This window comes from Pocillopora verrucosa, chromosome 7 (genome assembly GCF_036669915.1).
Source record: "Pocillopora verrucosa isolate sample1 chromosome 7, ASM3666991v2, whole genome shotgun sequence".
NCBI classification, from domain to species: domain Eukaryota; kingdom Metazoa; phylum Cnidaria; class Anthozoa; order Scleractinia; family Pocilloporidae; genus Pocillopora; species Pocillopora verrucosa.
Window position 1 is genome coordinate 10,581,624 of NC_089318.1, and position 23,318 is coordinate 10,604,941.

At 39.5% G+C, this 23,318-nt stretch overlaps 1 protein-coding gene and 1 pseudogene across 1 annotated transcript; both read right to left on the reverse strand.

The window, feature by feature from the left end:
- Positions 1-6,054: 6,054 nt before the first annotated feature.
- LOC136282496 (uncharacterized) lies at positions 6,055-7,213 on the reverse strand (annotated as a pseudogene).
- A 14,429-nt stretch (positions 7,214-21,642) lies between these two features.
- LOC131770987 (E3 SUMO-protein ligase ZBED1-like) lies at positions 21,643-22,980 on the reverse strand. Its single transcript, XM_059086739.1, has one exon. The coding sequence runs from the start codon at positions 22,978-22,980 to the stop codon at positions 21,643-21,645; it is 1,338 nt and encodes a 445-aa protein (XP_058942722.1).
- Between the last annotated feature and the right edge of the window lie 338 nt (positions 22,981-23,318).

A 23,318-nucleotide genomic window follows, 5' to 3' on the forward strand; every position in this document is an offset into this window, starting at 1 on the left:
TTTACCCAGCTGTAAAGATTGTTAAGTTCAGAATTTGTTGCTTGTTCGAGTTCGGCAAAAGTGCAACCAGGGACGGTGATGTTAGTATCGTCGGCAAACATTTTTGCGCAGGAAATATCGAGGCAATTTGGAAGATCATTTATATATATTAAAAAGAGCAGAGGTCCCAGTATACTTCCCTGGGGAACCCCGCAGGTTAATCTACTTGCACTGGATAACGCTCCATTGACACTGCATTTTTGGGATCTATTACATAAGTAGGACGCAAAAAATCGTAGAGCACTTTGATCAACCCCATAGTTCGCAAGTTTCCGCAAAATTATTTCGTGATCGATTGTATCAAAGGCCTTTTTGAGATCAATAAATAGCACGCCATTTAAGAGACCGTTGTCCATATCAATTGACCAGTTGTTCGTTGTCTCAAGTAGCGCTGTTAGCGTGCTGCGCATTGATCGAAAGCCAGATTGGTACGTATTCAAGAGGCTATTATCCTGAAGGTAATCATAAAGTTGACGATAAATAATTTTTTCGAAAATTTTTGAGACGAGTGGCAATACCGATATTGGTCGATAGTTCCCTAGTTCACGCTTGGATCCTTTCTTAAACAGCGGTGTAACTTTGGCAATTTTCCACTCGTTTGGAAAGATTTCAGTATCTATACAGCTCTTAAAGATGTATGCTAAGGACAACCCGACAATACTGCTAGAAAGTTTTAAGAGTTTACAGGGAATTCTATCTAACCCAGTGGCTTTTTTTGTGTCTAGCTGGTTCAAAAGCCTGCATACAGTGCTAGCGCTTGGGGGTTTAAGAGAAAATATTGTGTCCGTGGGTTGTAGATAGAATTCTGGCTCAATGGTTGACGGTTGTATTTCACTTGCCAAATTTGATCCAATAATTGCAAAAAAAATCGTTAAAGACTTCTGCCATTTCAGCCGCAGAAGAAATAGGTTCGTTGTTTACCTTAATTTCGGAAATATTTCGTACTCTGCCATATTTGCGTGAACTTAGGTCGTCAATCAGCTTCCATGTTTTTCGAGGATTCATTTTATTCACTTCCAAGTTATGCGTAAAATACTGTTTCTTTGCCGATTTAATGGCATTGTTTACTTCGTTTCGAGCTTGCTTATATCGCTCCCAAGCCGTCGCGCTATTTTCTTGAATAGCAATTTTCTTCATATAATTCCGTTTATAAATTGAGCGAGTCAGTTCATATGTAATCCACGGGGAGTGTTTATTGGAGACCCGTTTATTTTGAAGTGGGGCGACGATTCGAAGTTAGTGCTTCTTACACTAACTATCTTCCTAAGATCCTTCGCTAAAACTAACTCGGTAAAAAACGGCAAATATCCTATAAGTAACGCTCAAATTACACACGAGGCGTGGGAAACTGCGCCATAGGTACATTGTCAGCGGCGCTATAAAATGTATGTAAACGCGACGAATCATACATGACCGCTATGTTGAAAAGAATCCATTTTAGCGAGTTATCGATTTCTAGATTTACTACTCATAAGAGAAAGAGGAGTAGTAAACCTTGAAATTGATAACTCGCTAAAATGGCCAAGGATGTTGCCTTTCATCGGTCGGCGCGGCATGGCTGCATTGACTTGCTTAAATGAGCTGCCAAAACCGGCAAATCTCTTTAGAGGCTGAAAAATCGAGGTTTGTTTTTACGCGAGTTATCTCTACTTTAACGAATTAAAAGAGTATGTAGATTTGTTCAATTTTCTTAAAAATTGATAGAGTGTTCGTCAGATACTAACGCACCAAAGTATGCGACACCTTTAGGAAATTCGAAATATTTAACTCGTAACGTCCCGGAGCGTGACAACAACCGAAATATTTACTATGGTCCAACTTCAAACCAGATTTTCTGAGGAACCAAAAGGAATATCAAAAAAGCCCCACACACTTGGTTAGGCTATCATCTGCTAATTGATACTGTCCAGTTTGTCTAGAGGTCCGCGGTAACGCAGTAAAGGAAACACCTTATGCGCGCCTACCAAAACAATAACCTATACTTATAAGCTTTACAGTGATATATACTTTTCCATGGTTTCTTTAAAAGTACCGCGCGTAGGAAATCTTCTACGTGCGCTACTTTGCGCTTCTTTGTGCGCGTTCGTTACTGTTATGTTGACAATAACCAACTTGAGGACCCAGCTGATTTCTGTGCAAAACGGGAAATGACTTTATAAAACAAAACTAAATTAGTTGGGTTCATGACTTCAACGTTTTAAAACGGAAGTCTTCGAAGTCATTCTCTCTTCCGATTCAGTGGTCTTCAATGGTTCCCTTAAAACAACATTATCTATAATGATGGACAGTTAAAAAAGTTATTTTAGATAACTTTAACACGCTCTAGTTGCCCTCTAGACATGGACAGTGTCCAGGGAAAGTAATGTTTTGTTTCCCGTCAGAATCAACGTAATCTTGTCGGATCATGTACACCTAAGGCATCTGTCGGACGAGTATCAGTCAATACTATCGGTCGATGTGTCGACCAAGTGTGGGTCGATATATCGGTTGACACTTGATTGACATATCGACCAAGTATGTCGACATGTCGACTGACATCGGTCGCCTCTCGATTGACACGCATGTCTAACGATACTCTGTCGGCACTTGCCTGATACTTTACTGACACTTTTAATTAGACACTACTGTCACTTGGTGGCTCCTGTTATTGGGTTGCAGCTTCTCTATTCAAATATTAACTTATTTTCTCTACCCCTTCGAAACTTTTCCTTCGCGTCCCCAATAGGCAAAGAGACAACTGCCATTCCAGCTAAACAGTGGTGAACAATGCACGTATACCACCGACAATCCATCGATACACCACCTACACTCGACCGATACGCTGCCGACTATTCAACGTAACGGGCGAGGTGTCGGCCGAGTGTCGATCGACAAACCTACCAAATATTGATCGATAGTGGTCGTCGGTTGTCTACCAACTTGAATAACATGGCGACTGACAGTCGATTGACATGTCGACGGGATAACGATCGACTCTAGGTCGACATGTCGACCGATAGTATCGGTCAATACTCTGCCGACGAATGCCTTAGGTACGCATAATCCGTCTACTCTACATTCAATTAGTCACGTCAGAGGGCATCGTAGAGCTTCAGGGATGTCCATGTATCAAAAAAATATAAAATATTTAATATAGAATATTAATCCAAATTAGTTGGCTTGTCTTTGTCCGTTGTCTTCTCTCTGTCCGCTTGTCTTTGCAGCGAACGACATTTTTAATTCTTGTACTTCCTAACAGTTTAAAACAACTTTTGGTTCACATTTTATGTCTTTCAAAACAGAAAGGAAGTGTGGAGCCAAGGAAGGATCCAGTTTGCATTCTACAGAACCTCCTGGGACCTCTCACTGAATTGATTGTCTCAGTCATTTGACTGAGTTGACCAATGTTGTTTTGAGATTGAATTTCGTTATGTGGCCTTCGAAATTAAGTTAAGATTCGTTGGCAATTTATTTAAATTATTTAAGGCGTGCAACTTCCAGGACCGTCTGGGCCGAAAGACTCAAGAACTTTGCCGAATTTCTTCCGCTTCCAAAGGTCGCTCACCTCCCATCTTCGGGCACGTTAAAATTCGATAAACGTGTAAGAGCTAAGCCAAAACTCAGTGCAATTGCCCGCCTCTAACCACCTCGAATATATAGGCCTTCGATTAACCGTTTTATGATTCAAATTAATCACTAACTGAGCTCAGATTTCACCAGACCCTCCCCACACCAGTTCATAGTGTTTCGGTCGAAAGACGGTACAAACCAGCCCTGGCGTGGAGAGGGTCGGGTGAAATCTGAGCTCAGTTAGAGATTAATTTGAATCATAAAACGGTTAATCGAAGGCCTATAATCGACCAATTCGGTCCACACCATGTGTCGACGGCAGATGAAGAGCGAATGTCGGAAATGGAGCAGGCTTTTGAGGTGGTCAGAGGCGGACAACTGCACTGATTTTTGGTTTAGCTCTTACACGTTTATCGAATTATAACATGCCCGAAGCTGGGAGGTGAGAGACATTTGGAAGCGGTAGCGAAGTTCTAAAGGCTTTCGGCCCAGACTGTCCTGGAAGTTGCACGCCTTGTGTTTTTCCTTTGCCTTTGGAGGGGCAGCAGTGCAAAGTGGGGAATAAACCGTCTCAAAACCCCGCAAAATCACAGAAATAGTGTAAATAATAGAAATAGATAGTTTGCGAGTGGCTGTAGATGTTTTTGAGGTGGTTGTAGGTGGTTGTTGAAATTTTTGAGGTGGTTATAGATGGTTGTAGTTGGTTTTAAGTGGTTTTAGGTCGTTCCATGTTTTAGTGTTTACGGCACAATCAAAGCAAGGTGAACTGAATATATTAATTACATCCGGGGTATCGTGAGCTGTGTCACGCTGTTGGTATTTTCACCTTCCTTTCTCTTTTTTGTTTTTGTTTTTTTGATACATATTTATGGAGAGCAACGAAAACTCAATAGCTATAATTAACAAAAACCCAATGTAAAGTAAATAAATTCAGCGTTTGTTTTCTGTTTATGGAACATAGTCCCTGAGGTATGTTGCTCTCCTGACCGCTTCTTCCTCCCGTCTGGGCTGTTGTTGAGTCTCTCATTTGTCCTTTACTTGAGCTGTTAGTGGCTCGATTGTCTTCCTCAGGAGAACTCGATTTCTGCGCAGCGACGTTCCATCTTGGTTTTCCACTATATATGATCTGTCATCAAGGCGTACCTTCACTGTCGCTTTCTTCCAGGACTTGTCCCCACGTATGAATGGCTCCATTCTTACTGTTTCACCATTGCGTAGCGGTAATAGCTCCCTGGCATTTGTGTCATAATATAGTGCCTTCCTCTGTTGCTGCTTCTTCATCTTGACCTGTTCATCCTCCCTTTCCACGACTTTAGGTTGCAGTAGGGTGTCTGTCGTGGGTAGCTTGGTTCGTGTCCTGCGATTGGGCAGACGTTGCACCGGACTCCTGCCAATTCCTTGAGAGGGAGTGTTCCTCACCGCAAGGAATACAAGGTATTAATCTTCTTGAGTCTTCTCTGTTTTGCGCAAGATGCTCTTTGCTGCTTTTACGGCAGCCTCCACTTTTCCATTTTACTGACCATGATGTGGTGAGCTGAGAGTGTGTTCAATTTTAGGCACAGAAGGAAGTAGTGAGTGAATTTTCGAAATTGGTCAGCACTGAAGTTTGTCCCACTGTCAGAGTCGAGTGTCGTCTGTATTCCGAATCTCGCAAAGTGTGCCTTTAGCTTCCTTATGGTAGTTGTGGCTTTGGTGTTCTCTAGTCTGTCGATCTCCCAATAGTTGCTGTAATAGTCGACAGTTGTGCCGGGGTATCGTGAGCTGTGTCACGCTGTTGGTATTGTCACATTTATCGTTGTAACATATTCCGTTCCCAATACTATTCCTTATAACGTGTTCAACGGCTCCTCTCGTAACTTAACACCGAGTCACACAACGCGTGTCGCTTTCATGAGTTAATCGTTGGCTTTTTCTCGAGACGTGAGCTTGGGCCACCTGTGGTCTAAATAGCTGGAAAAAAGTTCGGTGGAACAACTGCAGAGACAATGGGTTGACTTAGGTTGTAAGGTTTGTGGATTGTAGATAAAATAAGATACACAAATTTGTAAGAGTGGTGATGGTGAGACTTTTTGCAGGCAGTTCTTGTTTAGCTAGAAGATTGTTAATCGTACTATCCTCTTTGATATTTATTATAATGTTTGGGTTCCCAGTGGTTAAACATTAAATATACATGTTTACATTATTTTCTGAATCACGATTGGTAAAACTTGTTTATCTTAATGTCTTTTATGACATTCTCTTCTGTTATTTTGGTAAAATTAATCAGCTATTACAAATAAGCTTTGGTAAACGGATTTGGGATGCCTGTGGTAAATTGTTTAGCTACATTTCTCTGAACGGCGCTTCAGCTGAAATCCTAAAATGTTCTCCTATGTAACCAAAATTCAACAGACCATTGATGTAATGCATAATTCTTAGTCGATCTACTCTAGTCGTTAGTGACACCGTTGTAAACATTTATGGCTGTTAGAAGTTGCCGTCACAGTAGCACAAACCAGTGCATGCCAAATTAGCCTTTAAGCACTTGTATCTTCCTCTACATGAGGCTCTGCATCCGCATCGAATGAGTTGGTGACAAGATTCCTTTGTTTGCGGTAGAGCTGTTCAGAATGGTGACCATGCGTTGTTGAGCCGCTGCCACCCCCAATCTGATGGGCTCAGAAGCACTGGCTGAAAAAGGAGGGCCTCAAACGTAGCTTCCTTGGAACACCACTCTTTTGACGTGCTGTTCAAGTGAGGCTATAGTGGGAGGGATGCTGTCAAAGTTCTTAGACCTCTTTGAAAAGTGCTTTTGTCGCGCTTCGTTTATTTTCGTAAGGCTGCTTTACGGTCATATGTAAGGACGACAAACTTCTCAAGCACAGCCATGCACTCCCCTGTGATCTCTTGTAATAATGCTTTGAGGACTTTTAGCACTGGTGTTAGTTGAGGAAATACGTTCCACACGTCCCGAGCCGTTTTTTTTCCACACCCTCCAAAAAAAAACAGTATCACACCTAGTTGGCGCATGGAACATTGATAGGGTCGAGGCTTTATCAGGACCCAGGGACATTGTTATGGCAAGTGCAGGGGTATTCCGCACATTCTTTCCAGATCCATAGGTGATCCAGAGTTCATCTGTTGGAAGAGTGCTAGCCACTGAAATAGCAAGTACAACAACATCCGTATCATTGTTTCTAATTCTATTTCGTCGATGTCCGCTTGAGGCTGCATCAAGTACATGGACCATAAGGCGAGTATCCTCCTCTTCATGTTTGCAAGGTAGAAGTAAGCGCATCTCCGTTCTTTTAGTACTCGATAGGATACCCTCGCCATAGGTAGAGTAGATGCTCTTACCCTCGAGAATCTTCAGTGAAACCATCTAAAATAAGATGAATATAAATATTTATGATTAAGCCACTCGCAGAAAGCCTTTCCAGTCAGCAGGAATCCTTGTTGATGCTGGTATATTGCGCCCTAGTTCAGAGCCTCTCTTTTCTCATAATGATCTCTTCAGTGAATCATCCTGATAGACATCCCAGAATAAGTCATCAATCCTCGTCGTTTCCAGGTGTTTGAGGATGAAAGGGCCTTACACGGTACTTAAGTGTTCATCAAACGAGCGTGCTGTTCTTGGCTATAGCATCCGCACAACAGCAGTTCCATCAAGAATAACTGCATCAGCGACTGGTTGAGTTGCGATCTGTGCTGATGTGCTGGGCAAACACAGCACCAAGTCTGCCATCTATCCTCCTCTTAGCTGACCAAGCTGCGGAAGTGATGGCGGCCATGCTTGGTTCTCATACTTAAAGATATCTTCCAAGTTTCCAACACGAATTTGACAAGCTATGTAAAGCCGCAAAAATAAAGCACAGTCCTCCTTCAAAACTTCCACTTTCCCTTTGTCTTTTAAAACGGTTTTTCTGTTCGTCGACGTGAAAGTGGGAAGATTATTCTTCTTCTTGAGTGGTTGTTTAACAGTCTTGCTTCTCTCGACGAACCGCTCATTGGCAAACGAATTGGACCGTTTCTCGCCAATTTTTGTAACTTTGCCAAAAGTTTTGACCACCATATTATCCATTATATCCCAGATAGAGATCGCCATCAGGTTTCCTTTACCTTCTAGGTACCGGCTGCCAAGTTTTTGAATGAAGATAGTGTATTCAGTATGTCTTTGCAGAATGCATTCTGGACACCTGACTTCTGCTCATGATAGTCATTTTCATCTGTTTGATTGTTGCTATCTTCGAACTCATGAATCATCCTGGAGAGCTCAGGAACTGCCATCATCCATCTTCTCAAAGCTGATGGATTCTCCATGAGACCAACTGCGCCTCCTTCCCTTTAACATTAGCATTCTCCTGCTCGTTCGCAGGATGCGCACTAGCAGGAGATACTCTTACCCCGAGGGTAAGAGCATCTACTCTACCTATGACGATGGTTTCCTATCGAGAACTGAAAGAACGGAGATGGGCTTATTTGTGCCTTGCTCGCATGAAGAGGCAGATGCTCGCCTTATGGACCATATACTTGATGCAGCCTACGCATGGGGCCAAACCTTCTTTTGTTAGTCAGTGCTTCCAAGCCCATCAGACTGGGTGTGGCAGCAGCTCAACAATTCATGATCACCATTCTGGACAGCTCTTCCGCAAGCAAAGGAATCTTGTCACCAGCTCATTCGATGCGGATGCAGAGCCTCATATAGAGGACGATGCAAGTGCTTAAAGACTAATTTGGTATGCACTGGTTTGTGCAACTCTGACGGCAACCTCTAACAGCCATTAATATTTACAACGGTGTCACTAACGACGAGAGTAGATCGACTACGCGTATATCAATCGTTTGTTGAATTTTGGTTACATAGGAGAACATTTTAGGATTTCACCTATAGTGCCGTTTAGAGAAATGTAGCTGAAAATTTTACCACAGGCATCCCAAATCTGTTTACCAAAGCTTATTTGTAATAGCTGGTTAATTTTATTAAAGTAACAAAAGAGAATGTCAAATCAAGCAAAGACATAAGCTTTATGTTTCTAAGATAAACAAGTGTTACCAACCATGATTCAGAAAATAATGTAAACAGGTATATTTAATGTTTAATTACAGGGAACCCAACCATTATGATAAATATCAAAGAGGATAGTACCGTAATGGCATAAGATGAATACGAATGGATAGAAAATGACTCGGTGGTTATGTTTGAAGGCTTTTGTCGCAAATGTTTCTAAGAAATGTCGTTTAAGAAGATTTTTAAAAAGGTTTTTTCATTCTCAACCTCGCTTCCATGTTAGCGAATTTTCAGAAGTTAATTATTTGGATTGGCCCTAAATCAGAAAATGTAAGTCTTAGGGTCATGAGTGTTGTGGCAAAGTTTCATGCTTTTATCATCAATTTGAACAATTCAGTGTTTTTTTGGTCGATAACAGCTGGACTATAATACTGTCTTTGTGTTTCTTTTAGAATTTGTAGTGCCGACCACTCTTCTGGAGAAAGGTTCCAAAATTTGGTGTTACAATTGAATTTAAGTTTGAACATGTTCTGACGACACTCCTTGATAAAAAGTGAAAAAATATACGAACTGGCCCTCCAGGGAAGTCCACGAAGGCTTTCGAATCTGAAGTGTTTTGGACGTATCTTTGTTAGGTTTGTTAACATCATCCTCTTTGTTATGGAAAAAGACTTTTACTTCAACACGGCGAAGGAATTTTTTAACGTCTTCGGAGTACATTTTCGTGTGGTCTACGGTGTTCAAAATTAAAAGAAATGTAGATTTTAATTATTTATATTCACTAAGACATTCGTCCTCTTGAAAGTAGAAACGAATTGTTACCTTCAGAGTTTGTTCGCTCACGATTTTTGTCTACTACTGTGAACGGCTAATTATTGGCTCGTCATTCTTGGTGACCGTTACACAACGTACTTGTCACATCACGACCTCTATGCGCGCGTTACTTGCGCGGGATTTGCACATTTTGCCGTTGTCCCTCACAAGTCACAACTGCGGGTGAACTTCTACGGCTACCGAATAGCATTCATAGATTTTTCCATCGTCATCAGTGAGTGAAGGCGTCTTTGTGGGTGTATCTGTTCATGAAATACATATGGAACGGCTAATTATCCTGGCCAATTACAAAACCAACTGAGAGTGTCCTGCGAATTCGAACTGGAGGAAGGTCTGATGAGTGCAGTTGATGGTAAGTTTTGATCTTTATCAATTCTCGCGTTGAGGGTGAACGTTATTCTTTCATCCGATCACGCTTCGAATTCTACTTGAAATGTACTGATATACATGTAGTATGGAGAGATTGTTCGTTGGTCACTTCTGGTCTACTGATCTTGATCAGCTTGTGCAAATGTTTCGGTTGTCGCGTAAAGCTATTTCTTTCATTTCCTAACATTGACAAGTTGGTTATTTGGTTGCGAAGAATTCCTAGACACTCCCCAGACGACCTTCCAACTATCAAAGTTTGAAACTGGGGCCAACGAAACTTCAACTCAATGGAAGAGATCTGAAGGTACAATAATAGGGACCATAAGCATCGACAACGAAATGGCACGACGACGACGGGAGAGAGTAAAATTTTCCCGCGCGAGCGTTCTGCGCATGTGCAGTGTTGTCAAAACGTCGTTCAGACTTCGTTGACGACTGAATCTGAGCAGGTTTTCGTCCTGGTGAAAACGTAGGTAAACAACTAAACTATTACATGCTGATAATTATCCATTTCCCCCTTTTGATGTAATGATTGTTTGATGTATTATTTGCGGACCAGCGGAAGTCAAATGTTCAATAGTTAGCGATTTTTAACAAACTAAAATGACTTTCCTTTCAGAAGCATCCGAAACCATGGCCGGCCACATTTCTACAGATGAGCAAGGACCAGTTCAAAAGAAATATAAGACTTTCAGTATCTCTTTAAGGAGAATTTTGGGATATTTGAAACCATGTTCTTCTTATTTTAGACCTGCATATCATCGTGCTAATTTTAAGTTGCTCTTCAAGGTATAAATCTTCAGTTTTGGTACTAGAAAATCTATTTTCATGTTCTTTTGACAGCAAGTAAATCCAGGTATTTTGTTTGGACAGAAGGCCATGATGTCTTGATGCTTTGTGAAGCTGTAACGAGCAAACCTTACAATTTTAAACCGAAAAGCAGTGAGAGAGAGAAAGTATGGGAAAGCATTGCTGCCTATTTGAATTCTCTGACGAGTCCAGAGCTCAGGGTTACAGCTGGGGCAGTGAGAGAACTGGAACAGGTTAAGCAAACTTATGGATCATGTCTCCATATCTGCATGGGTATGAAAGCCACTTTAGCAGCATGCAGAGACCTTCTAGTCCATCACAAACAGAGCGCTGACTGCAGGTAGTTGTGTCAGGGATTTGCAAAACTCCTTCAGAATTCATATATCTCATTTTCCACAGCAAAACTCTGCAAAACTCTTAGACTCATCAACCTCTTCAGGTCAAAAGGTACGTATGAATTGTATGGAAAGTTGAGGTTTTTCGATGCATAGAGGTCGTACAGAGCAACAAATTCATCATCATCATCAATAAAGCCATTGTTGTGATTAATTAGAAGCAGATTTTGGACATTTCTGAAAGCCATAACAAGGGCAACTAGTCAGAGAACCAAAACTTGTTGTTGCCTCAAAACAACACACTGCTTAACTTTTGTTTTTTGTGCCGAGAATGAAACCCTCGACCCAATCCTCCTTGGGTAATGAATGTTGTTGTCGTGCATTTCATTGGCAATGCTTAAGGTCCCTAAGTTTAAGACAAATGCTTACACATAACTCTTTTATTCTACCTAAATGATTTAACATAGAAATTATATCCTACAAAATCTTGAAAACCCAGTTCCAGCAGGGAAATGTATAATTATAACAAGTTTTAAATATAGAAGTGATCCTCGCAGTGATCCTCGCAGTTATTTTCTACTACTGAACTAGTAGTAGAAATAAGGCCTGAAAAAAATTCAGGGCCATTTGTGGCCTCTAATAACAGTACAATTCATCAGGGCAAACCTCTTCTGATGCCTTTCCTATTCCTTAGGCAGGAATCAGTCACAACCCAACAATCATGCTATAATCTTTCCAGATCAACAGAAATTATCTCAACACGATTTCCCTAAGCTAAGCATTTTTTTCTTTGTGAAGTAGAAGTTTGATCTCAACTCCTGTGACATTCTACCCTTCCAGTTTGGAAGGAAGAAAAAATTTTGCACCAGGTACACTGCAAAATTCTTCTCTGAAGTAGACTTTGATTGAAGCATGAAAATTGTAGAATCATTTATGGTATATTCCTGGATGACTGATGGCACTTGTATATGTGGCTCTTGTGTATAGGCAACACTGTTTGCCTAGAGACAGCAGGGTAGAAATGATTGGGATGGGTTTTAAGGACTCCAATCAGAGTGTCAAGATGTTCCAGTGCTTGTTTTTGCTGCTCAGACATATTATTTAAATATTCCAGTTCTGCATGTATAGTTGAGAATCAGGTATGCTCTCCAAGAGAGCAAATGGAATATTATGCCTTATTGGCAACAGGAATAGGGTGATCCATCTGACTCCCACTGAAGGAAGTGTTGGGGGAGTTTGTGGAGTTGTTTGAAGTGAAGATGATGCTGGTACTCTATGTGGCTCAATTTTTGGCTGAAATCAGTGATAAAAATGGAGTTGAAACAAAGGCTGGTGAAGCTGGTGACAGTGTAGTTGGTAGTGGCAGAGTCTCAAAAGTAGATGGCTGGTAAGGTTGAACTGGACTGTTCTGTAAAGATGGACCAGGTGCTGGTGGTAGATACACTGAAATTACAGTGGCTTCAACCAACTAAACAAATTGTTATGAGAAAAGACATACAGTACATGTACATGTAGCACATGGACATAGCCCTTGTTCTTCACTGTGAAGAACTAGGTTTAGTGGGAAATAAAAAATGGACCTATGTGTAGTTTCTAAACCGATCACCTAGTTCTAAAATTAGTCACAATAATTTGCTTCTAGATTACACACAATGTAAACAAGTCATTATAGAAAATTAACCATTTATGGTGGCAACAATAACTTGAGATAACAAAGCAAAGTGTAACACAGTTACATCTAATGTCAATCATTGATCATTTCCTGAATTAAAATTTGCAAAAACTGTGTCATTGTTAGTGATAGTCTTGGCTTGCTGTCATCTATGGTGAATCACTTTTTCATAGCCACAAGTTATTGGTGCAAAAGTTACATGCTTCATTTCTTTTGTTTGTTTCACATCTAAAGGTGGGATATTATTGATATGATCAGTCAAAGACTTTACAGACTCCCTCTTGTGTTAAGTTGTGTTACTTGTTGCATGTATTGTTGAAAGATTTGATGGTTTTTTAAAATGTATGTGCAATTAGCAAGATAAAAATGACGTTGCTGAGAATGAGTTCTCTTGTGGGGAGTAAGTAAGGAACCTACACTGTTGCTTTTCTCTTCCAGATTTTAGTTTTCTTTTTTGGTCCTCTTGCATACACAACAAATTATATCTCGGACTGACTAAAAAACTACAATCAATTGTTCCTTTATCTCATGGACATACCTTGATCAATTGTTAGCTGATTGACTGTAAAGATCTTTCAGGCAAAAGATAGACAAACTCATTCATTAGAGCAGACAGAGTGTATGCTGGATTTCTGGCCAGATATTCCACAATCACTACATCAATATCAGCTTAAACCAATACCAATTATCCTGTTTCTGACACACTCTTTCATGGATTCCCTTTAAAGTTATTTCATGGCTAATTGGGGACAATAATGTCGTTTTGCCTTTGAACCTCAGTCATTTCCTGTATTTCTTCAAACTCTCTGAAGACTTACAGATCTTTTATGAGCGGTTTTGTTAGAATAGATGATCAACATTTACTGAAATTTACTTTGTTCTTTGGAAGTTATTCTATATCGTATTCCTGAGAAGTTATTACGGGAGGGTAACCGGAGAGAGAGTCTTAACCTGCAGGCATTTTTCTTTCTCCTGTTTTGGCAACTAAGTGGGTGGTCATGGTCCCAGTTCCTTGTGTGAGAAAAAATGGACGAGATCACGGTGAGATGCTCATTTCTTGAGGTAAAATTCTGTCTCCTTGAGGTCAAAAGGGAAAGATTTGATTGTGATCCTAGCAAATACTTGTATAAAAACTTGAAAGGTTCTCACAAGAAAACAATCCTATGTCTTTAAAAATGTATGGCTACATTAAATGTACACTTAGATCAAGGAGGAATACTCACTGTATCAAGTCCATACATAAAATGAGAACTAACTGGCATTCAATAAGATGAAAATTGTATTGAAAACCATTGAGTTTTAAAGTTTTTGGGTTATTATGTATCTTCATATAGGTGATAAATGAGGAAAGATGAACATTGAAAAGCATATCTTTAAGTATTGACATTGTTTTCTGGTAATTTCCCATATGGTGAGTACAGGAGTGTAACTCATTAAAGCAACTATGCAAACTACCAGCTTTCTAATGATAAAGAGAAAATCCTAGTCGTTCTATGCTCTATGTTGATCCTAGTAAAACAATACAAGCGCCATATTGTCCAGCAGATGTTGCATTTGGACTAAATCTAGGACATAGATGTGTTGCAATGAGTTGTGTATTTTAAAATATCACAATTTGAAAGGAATAAGTTACTCTTGTGACTCAAAACAAGTAATACATATTTTAAATCAACTTTGCTGTAGTTTATCACAACTGACAAGACAATCATATTTACTGCTAACTGGATCACTAAACAATGCAATGCTCACAGAATCAGATGAAAATTACCAGCTGTAATATAGTGCAAGCTATAGTGGTAATGTCCATGGTTAGTCTACCATTGAGGGATGTGAATACTGTGTAGGCTTAAAAAGAGGTTTTGAGCCATTGTAACCAGTTGAATACAGATCATTTGTTTTGGCAATTGGTTGCACTACTGCTGCTACTGTTTATTTTCCTGATGATGGCCATTTTAAAGTGTTTGACATTCAAGCAAGAGATATTTATGGTAACTGTCATCCTCAAGGGACTTTTTTACTGTTAGATAATTATATCTGGACCAGCAATAGATAGAATTTTGGGCAATCAAGAAGAACAGGCTTGGATATTCAAGATGTAATGGCAGAACAGAAAACTACAGTTCAGTGTTTTTAAAACACAAATTTGATCCAAAAGAAAACAAAAATATAGTGAAATAGTCCACTTTCATTCGTCCAAGGGTATCCTTGTTAACATTGGCACTTGTAAGACAGACATAAAACTTAAAAATACTTTGTACATTCAGTAAACACACTTTTCACATTTTCCTTTGACAAAACTGATACCTGATGTAGTTTAGCATGAAGTCTGGCATAATCTGGGTTAATATATCAAATGTCTCTTGTCAATCATCGAAATGTTTCTCATTCACTGGAACAATATCAACTAAAGACAACTTAGTGCTATACTTTCAAAGTTGATTAGAAATTACTGAAGTGCATGGACTTAAAGGTTTGCATAAAGGTATTTACAGAAATAGATTTTGCAGAATGTTTGTTATTCTTTATTACAATAAACCAATCAGAGCAGAGCAAAGACAATGCTCATTTACATATATGATTTTATGGTTTGAAAATTAGAATCTTTGACACTAGTGGAAAGCATGGAAGAATGATGGGATTCATTGGAAGTGCCTTCAGTTTGGTAGGAAACAGTTGAAAAAAATGAATTAAAATTGGGAATTGTTGACTCAAGAGTACAGTGCATATGGAGGTCTCAAGTAATGAGGTCCTGACAAGTGGCTCATAAAAGTGAAGGTACACATAATATTTGTATTCATGTGACTCTTTTGACAAATAAATTTTTGTCATTTATGTTTTTGCCATTAGGTCAAATGATTAGGTTGCCTTTTTTCATGTCATCCACCAGTGCAGAGGCAGTCAGTCAATGGCACTCTTTTACCCTTCACCTCATGGCTCCAATGGTCCTTCTCTCTACAATGTACTGTACTGTGGGTGGAGAGTTATTGCTGGCTGAGGGAGTGATTTCACTCTTGCTTCAAGTGTTCCCTAGTTCTCTGGTAGATTTTCCCTAGAATGTCCATGTTATAAGTTCAGGGCCCCTCTGTTGGCTGTTGCCTATTTAGCACAGCTGCTGGCTGTCAGGTTTTCTTCAAGGCATTCCAGGCAAACACTGGTCTCCATTGTTGAGGGGCCTCCAATCACTACCGGCCTTTCTGTTATAAAATGCTGACTTCTTTTTGTCTCCTCTGGTTAGCTTCTTGGTAAAGGTCATCATCTAGGTGTTAGGATTTTAGTGTGCTTTGGCTGCTTGGATGCGTTGTTGGCAGTTTATGTGCAAACAATAACTTGTGGGGTGATGGGATCTAGTCACCAAGTGGAGTTGTGCCATATGTCCACAAGGCTGTGTGAGCGCATTCATTCTACTCAAGTGCCTTCCTCAAGAGTGATTTGCAGGTCTCAATTGTTCTTTCTGCCAGACTGTTTATGTGATGGTGGTATGGAGAACTAAAGTGCAGTGTGATGCCCATGGCCAGGTTGGAGGCTGAAAGATGGATAGTTTGGGTTGAGATGGCTGATGCTTGTTACACAAATCAGAGTTCTTCACCATTTGCCTAATATTAGTGGAGAAACTGTACCAGAACACTGATTCTCTAGCTTGGAGGATACATTTGTTCTCTCCCTGGTGTTCCAGGTGGATTGCTTGGAGAACTTGGTTTCTCATGAAAGCTGGTATGTGTGGAAGCTTTAATGTGAGGTCGCATCAAAATAATGATAATAATAGTAATAATAATTTATTAAATTTCTATCGTGCAAATATCAATATAAAAGTTTTCATTTGCGCATTACAGTATCGTTATATATCTATATACGAGTTGAAAATACTACATACAAGACTAAAATATGATAACAATTAATTAATAATTACAATGATATAAATTAATAATCGAGTCTAAAAATTGAAATGAGATCACAACTTTCACACTAAAAACACCTTAAAATAAGTGAGTCTTTACTTTCTCTTTAAATTGGTGTTATACTCTCTGGTAAGTCATTCCAAAGTCTTGGGGCAGCTACACTAAAAAAACCTGTCACCATTCATAGTGAGCAACTTTATTGAACAATAATTTAATGTCAGACTACTTGTAGATCGAAGACTATATTTACCCTTCTGTTTAATGGTATTTAGCTCACTAAGATAGTGCGGGGTTTGCCTGTGTATAACTTTAAAGGGAATAAGTAAAATTTTAAAATCTATACAGAATTTTGCATGGAGACATTGTAATTCTCCAAGTAATGTTGTGACATGATTATATTTTGCCTCCTGAAAAATTACCCTTGCAGCAGCATTTTGAACATGTTGTAATTTTTTAAGTTGATAACTAGGAGAGCCATATTGCAAACTATTACAATAATCTAGGCGGCTAGATATGAATGCATGAATAAGAGTTTCTGTAGATTGCTGTGACAAATATTTATGGATTCTCCTGACATTATACAAATGTAGAATGCTGTGGAGCTGACTCTAGTAATTTGCTCATGCATTGACAAATTAGAGTCAAACCACACCCTAGATTTTTTCCAGAAACTTTTCTGGAACTGGGTTGTCAAATCGGTTGAATGGGGTGCCTCTCTCATGGGAAGCAACCTAACTTGTTGAGGCAAGCTTTGTACTCTTCTTAAACAGTGGGCTTGGTTAGCTGACCACTCAGTTACTTTCCTGGTGGGGGAATGGTATTAACCTCATCTAAATTTGCTGATATTATGCCCAGATCGTGGGATTGTCAGAAACCAAGCATGGATGGGCTTCCTGGGAATCCATGATGTTGAATTTGATATTGTCCTACTTGTCCTTTAAGGAGACCTTTAAGATAGGTGCACCAACATTTTCTATCTCAGAGCCTCCATATCCTCTTAAAACATTGCTACATGGAAGAATGGAAAGCGGATAAAGGAAGTGCTGGAGATCTGTGGTGGTGATTATGCAGGCATCTGCTCCAGTATCTACTTTCAAGCTGATGTTGTGGTTTTCATTAATCATGACCTTGGCGTATATCTTGTCTGGATGGCTGTTAAGGGCATAAAGTGCATTTCTTGAGTTTGCTGCCCCTTTGTTTGAGGTAAAGGATCCAAGCAATACAGCGATGGGTTCAGTGCTTATTTCTTCATCATATGTGTAGACACCATAATTGTCATTCATGGGGTAGTCATCTTCTTGGTGGATGTTTAGGCCCTGGTACTCTGGACCACTCACAATGTGGTAAACCTTTTGAAAATGTTGCTGCATGCACACTCTTGCATAGTGGCAAGTCTTGGCTGAACCTTTTTGAGTTTGGTCACCCTGCAGAGGTTGATGTTGGAAGCTCTGTTTTAGTGGGTCAAGTATGCAGATTCTCATTTAACAGTGTAAAAAGCAGATTTCTCATCACCTTTCGAAATTTTCTTTATTTGTGCTGTGGTGCTTTCATCAACTTTTGCAGGGTCATATACTTGTTCTAAGGTCGGCCCATTGCCAAGTGGTATTTTGTCTTTGTGTACCTTATCAGACACCATGCCAAATACCACTGTACCTCGGAGGGTATTTTCTTCAGCAGAAGGATTGTATCTGCCATCTTCTACTAACGGTTGCGCTTTGGTGACAAACGCCACCAGTGGTCTATTTCCCTGCTTCAGGCAATTGAAGTTGGCATCTGGTAAGGATTTAATTACTTTCTGGTAGTGCTCTAAGTAACTAATGTCCTCAAAATTGTTCACCTGGAGGACCCAGTATCTTCTGAGGATCCCACTTCTGACTCCATGTCATAAAGTAGAGTCTGGAGACAAGTATGAGTTTTCTTGAAATCTACTTTATTTGCCATGAGTTCAAGCAAACAAGTGATTGCAAAACGCTAAGGGCGTGCATGCCCCTATATGGCCTGTCCTACTACTCGTACTGTGACAGTGTTCATTCCCAAAATGATGATGATCTAGACTAACTGCTAGAAAAAGGTTTTGTCATGCACAAGAGATTTGGACGATTTGGCTGAACATCCAAATGCATCCATAAACATTTCGTGTTCTTTGATGGAGGTGTGCATTAACCATTAACATTTTCACGGCATTTGGACTTGGCCATTCTCTTTGGGTCTCCTGAGGATCTCCATTAGATTTACTTTTCTCTCTGATTGTTAAACTGTCACTCCTTTTTCTCATAATGAAGCTTAACTGGTACTGTGTCAATCCATAATTAATGATTAATGTTTAACTAAAGATGAACGAATAAATTGTTTTTTTTAAGTTATTGTAAAAGTATACGCTCATATTTAACTTAAACAGTGGTCCATTCACATGCGCAGGTTTAGAGCTCTATTTGATTACTTTTGGTCAATTTGCGTCTTTGGGTTTCTACTAATACATTTAATAATGAAAATTGCCAACGGAAAAGTTGTGTATTCAACTTTTACTATTTACAACATTACAAAGAGAAAACAATGATTCATGTGTTTGGTTTTAACTGAAAAATTTAACAACCGTGAAAACAGTTGTTCCTACAGTAATTTTTAATTTCTTTAAACAGAAACTTGAAAATGTATAGCTCAAGATTAGACTCATAAATATGTTTTGCAAAGCCATTGATACAAACGATGAAAAGCTGAAGGTACATAATTACAAAATTATTCTTTAAGCAGATCTTACAAGCAATCCGTATTTACTTGTGTATAAGTAGACCTTTTATGAGAAAAAATCAGCCCAAAAAATCACCCTCGACTTCTACAAGTCGTACACGATGACCTGACCCAAGCAATCCAAGAAATTAAATGAATTTGTTCAAGTTTTGTCAGTTTTCAGCGCAATCTTCGTCAACAAAAGAGTTTGAAATAAATTTTAAGTGGCCTAAACACAACGCTAATGGAGTTGATTTCTGTTGTGTCTGAGCAGACATTTTTTCTCACGTTTTTTCTCACAGCTTCACTGTTGTTTACGACACTGAACTTCCTTTTTCATCAAACAGTTGTAGTAGCTTAGTGACCTGACAAATGCTGTTGTCTTGCACAGTCTTAATTGTTATGCTTGATCCTTTGAAGCTCTTTGGTGTTCCCTTACCCTAATGTGACCAAGGCAGGTTCTGATGTTGTTATTTGAACAATGAGACAGACTTCTGGCCACAAATGAATTTATTTATACAGAAAAGTACTAAAACAGAAGAGAGAGACTGATAGCTAAAAGAAATAAATAACAAATAGCAAATCACTAACAAATAATTTACAATAAAATAATGAAAATAAAACAACTAGTAAAAGTACAATAGATTGTCATGGCAATGCACTGAATTTAACAAACAAGACAATTTCAAAGTATTACACGACAGAACAGTGCTCATTGTGTGACACTTAATAAAATACTAATCCTCTTATCCAAACATATAACTATTGAATAGTGAGTTATTCTTAGAACTGAACATAAAATAAATGAAAACAAGTTAATACTGATATAACAATAGCTCAAAAAAACATAATATTAAACAAAACTAATCTCAATAGCATTTTCATATTTTCCCTTTGACATAAAACTAGGAAAACTGGCAACATATTCTGTGACAGGACAACATCTGTCATTATTCATGAACTAAACAATGAAAACTACAATGAAATATCCGATTTCACCAATGAACTCATTCTACTACAGTATTGCAAAACATGTCTAGTGAATGAAAGGTACAGATTAATACAATGTTCTGAAATCTGACTACACTCTAGACAAATTTTGAACATGAATTAACTAAGGATTCAAGCAAAGACTAGACAATTAGATTGAGATAAGTACCTATGAACTTTATTATTCTTGAACTTAAACTCTAAGACATAATAACAAGGTCAAATGTGACATAACAAATCCTCAGTCAAATAGGTCACCAACTTGCGGTTACAATGGAGTTACTTTTTGTGACCAAGAGGTCCTGAGCTTGTAAGTGCAGGTCTTTACACTCTGAACTACTGAATTAAGCTAACAAACTGTACTTCTTCTATGAGGAATCAAACAATAGCAGGAAATTCTTATGATTTTGAAGCTAGGTGTGATAGTGTGAGACACAGGAAATTTATGGTGCAAATGCTATGTGGGATGATTTGATTACCAACAGTAAATAGTTTCTGCAGATGTAACTCTAAAAGTATGCCAAAAATGTCATGCATTTTGTGAGCCTGGTCACACACTCCCCTGCTTAACATTTGTCGTCCTCGACATGTGAACTTAGTTAATCATTAAAATTATTAACCTAAATATATATTCCATATAATACTAACAAGGCAGTTATCACTAATTATACTAAAAGTTCATTGACTGTAATAGCTATGGAATTTGTTGGTGCAGTTCTTGATTGTTTGAATTTATTCTTGTGTTTTCGAGCTGTTTCCCACCTTGTTCGTCTTGGTGCTGTAGGTAAAGTCTCTGAATCTGGGTTCTCTGCTGCGGGTAGTGGTAAGGATGGGCCGATACGGCCTTTTTTGAATCGATACGATACCGAGTACGATATTTCCTTTTTTCTTCGATATCGATACCGATACTTTGACGTCATTGAAATAAATGTAAGTCACGTGATCTAATTGACTAAATTATGGCACTCTCGCATGGTTTCCGGTTCAGTTCTCTATAGTAGCATCAACAAGACAGTCAAGTCAAAAATTTCAATTTACTGGGACACACTTTTAATTTTCTCGAGGAAATGAAGAGAAACTGCAATGGTACATTCTTTAAGCAATCTGCAAGTACACAATGAAATTTTACCAGCTACTGCACGGGTCACTTATAATAACCAAACACGGGTACCCGACTTATTATGGATCTTGCGCTTTAATACTCGATACATCAGAGCCTCCCTGGTATACAGGACCATACAGAAGGGCCATACATACTATTCGACGAGTGAACATAGGGACTTGATACATATTACTAGACCTCAAGTGAAATCAATATCGTTAAAAAAACAATATCGGGTAACTAGCGTCTACTTTACTTTCAGCCGGCCAAGTTAGCTAAAAAAAAAGAGCTTAGACAGCAGCAGGTAAGGAAAAATCTCAGATATTTTTGTTTCAAAACAAGAACATGTTCACAATCTTTGGCTTCAACCGATTACGCCTCATGGAGACTAGCTCCCCTACTTTAGAGAACACCCTTTTGGCGGGAACAGATGTACCAGGGATGCAAAGATACTTCTTTGCAATTTTTGCGATAAGTTCATAGTATCGCTTATTCTCCTTCCACCACAGTGAGGGATCTTGAAGTCTTGCTAGCACTGGTTCTTCAAAATACTTTCTGGCTTCCAGTGTGGCATTGCTGGTTAAGGTTCTTTGTGATGTTGATTGCTGGACCACTGAGTCGAAGAGATCCCACAGGCCAGCTGCTTCAGTTGTATTACTTGACTGCCTATCTTCATTGGAATCATTAGTCTGGACATGCCCTGACATCTCCTGAACAACCCACTGCTCTGCCTGTCTCATGGCTGCGGAGTCACTGAACGCCAATTTCTTCATCTGGGGATCCAATAAGGTCGACATCGCCAGCATGCAAGCGCTTTCAATATTTGTGAAGTGGTGTCTCATCTGGTAACTAAGGTTGGAAACCAGGGGTGTGTCCTTTTCTGTAATCGCACCAGTCAAACACTGTCGTGAGTTCGCCAGAGGTATCACCTTAAAAATGGAGACATGCTTGTCTGCAGAAATCTCTTTGGTCGTTGCCTCAAAGGGTTTTAAAACGGCCATGGCAGCTTTCAGCAGGCTCACATCAGAAGATGAAAGACATATTGCATTACAACCAGAGAGACAAAGTGCTGTGGTAATGGCTTGATGTTGCTCCGTGATGCGTTCCAACGTGTAGTAAGTTGAGTTCCATCTGGTTTCTATGTCTTGGATGAGTTTGTTCTCAGGAATTCCCAGCTGTAGTTGTATCTCCTTTAGCTTTTCTGAGGCCTTAATGCTGAAGTGGAAAAAGCTCACAATGTCCCTGCAGCTCTTTCTAAGCTGATGGATCTTTGTTTCAGCCTTAATTGCCTCAGAAACCACTAGATTCAGGGTGTGTGCAAAGCAAGGGACATGTGTCCAACCAGTGTGTCTGACGGCGGCAACAATATTGGCAGCATTGTCAGTAACCATCGCAACAACTTTTCGGGAAATTCCCCATTTTTCTGCAACTTTTGGAAATGACGCCGCAATGTGCTCAGCCGTGTGGTCTTTTTTTAACCCAAACATCGCTTGAACCAGGAACTTGAGTTCCCACGTGGAAGTAACAAAGTGGCAGGTGATAGCAAGATAACTTTCCGTTGTTCTTGATGTCCACAGGTCACTAGTCAGAGCTACGTGAGAAATCTGCAGAAGTTCCCGCTTTATCTCTCCGGCACGGGTTGTGTACATATCAGGTAGCAAACTTCTCATTATGTGTCTTCTGGAGGACAGCTGGTATCAAGAATCAAGCAAACACACCAGCGACTGAAATCCGGGGTCCTCTACAATGGTTGCTGGTTGCATGTTGATTGCAATCATTCTTATAAGGGCCTGATCAATGTTCTTGCTTCGCGCGCAAGTCGGCGAATACTTTAGCCAAGTTTGTGCCATCTCTGATATGGTATGCTGCTACAGGTTGTCAGTGGTCTTATGCCTCTTGGATGCTTTTTCTTCCTCCTCTTTTCTTTGGTTTTCAGCTTCCTTGTGCTGAGCCGGGTGTTTTAATTTCAAGTGCTATAAAAGAGAATATGAATAATCTTCAATTTATG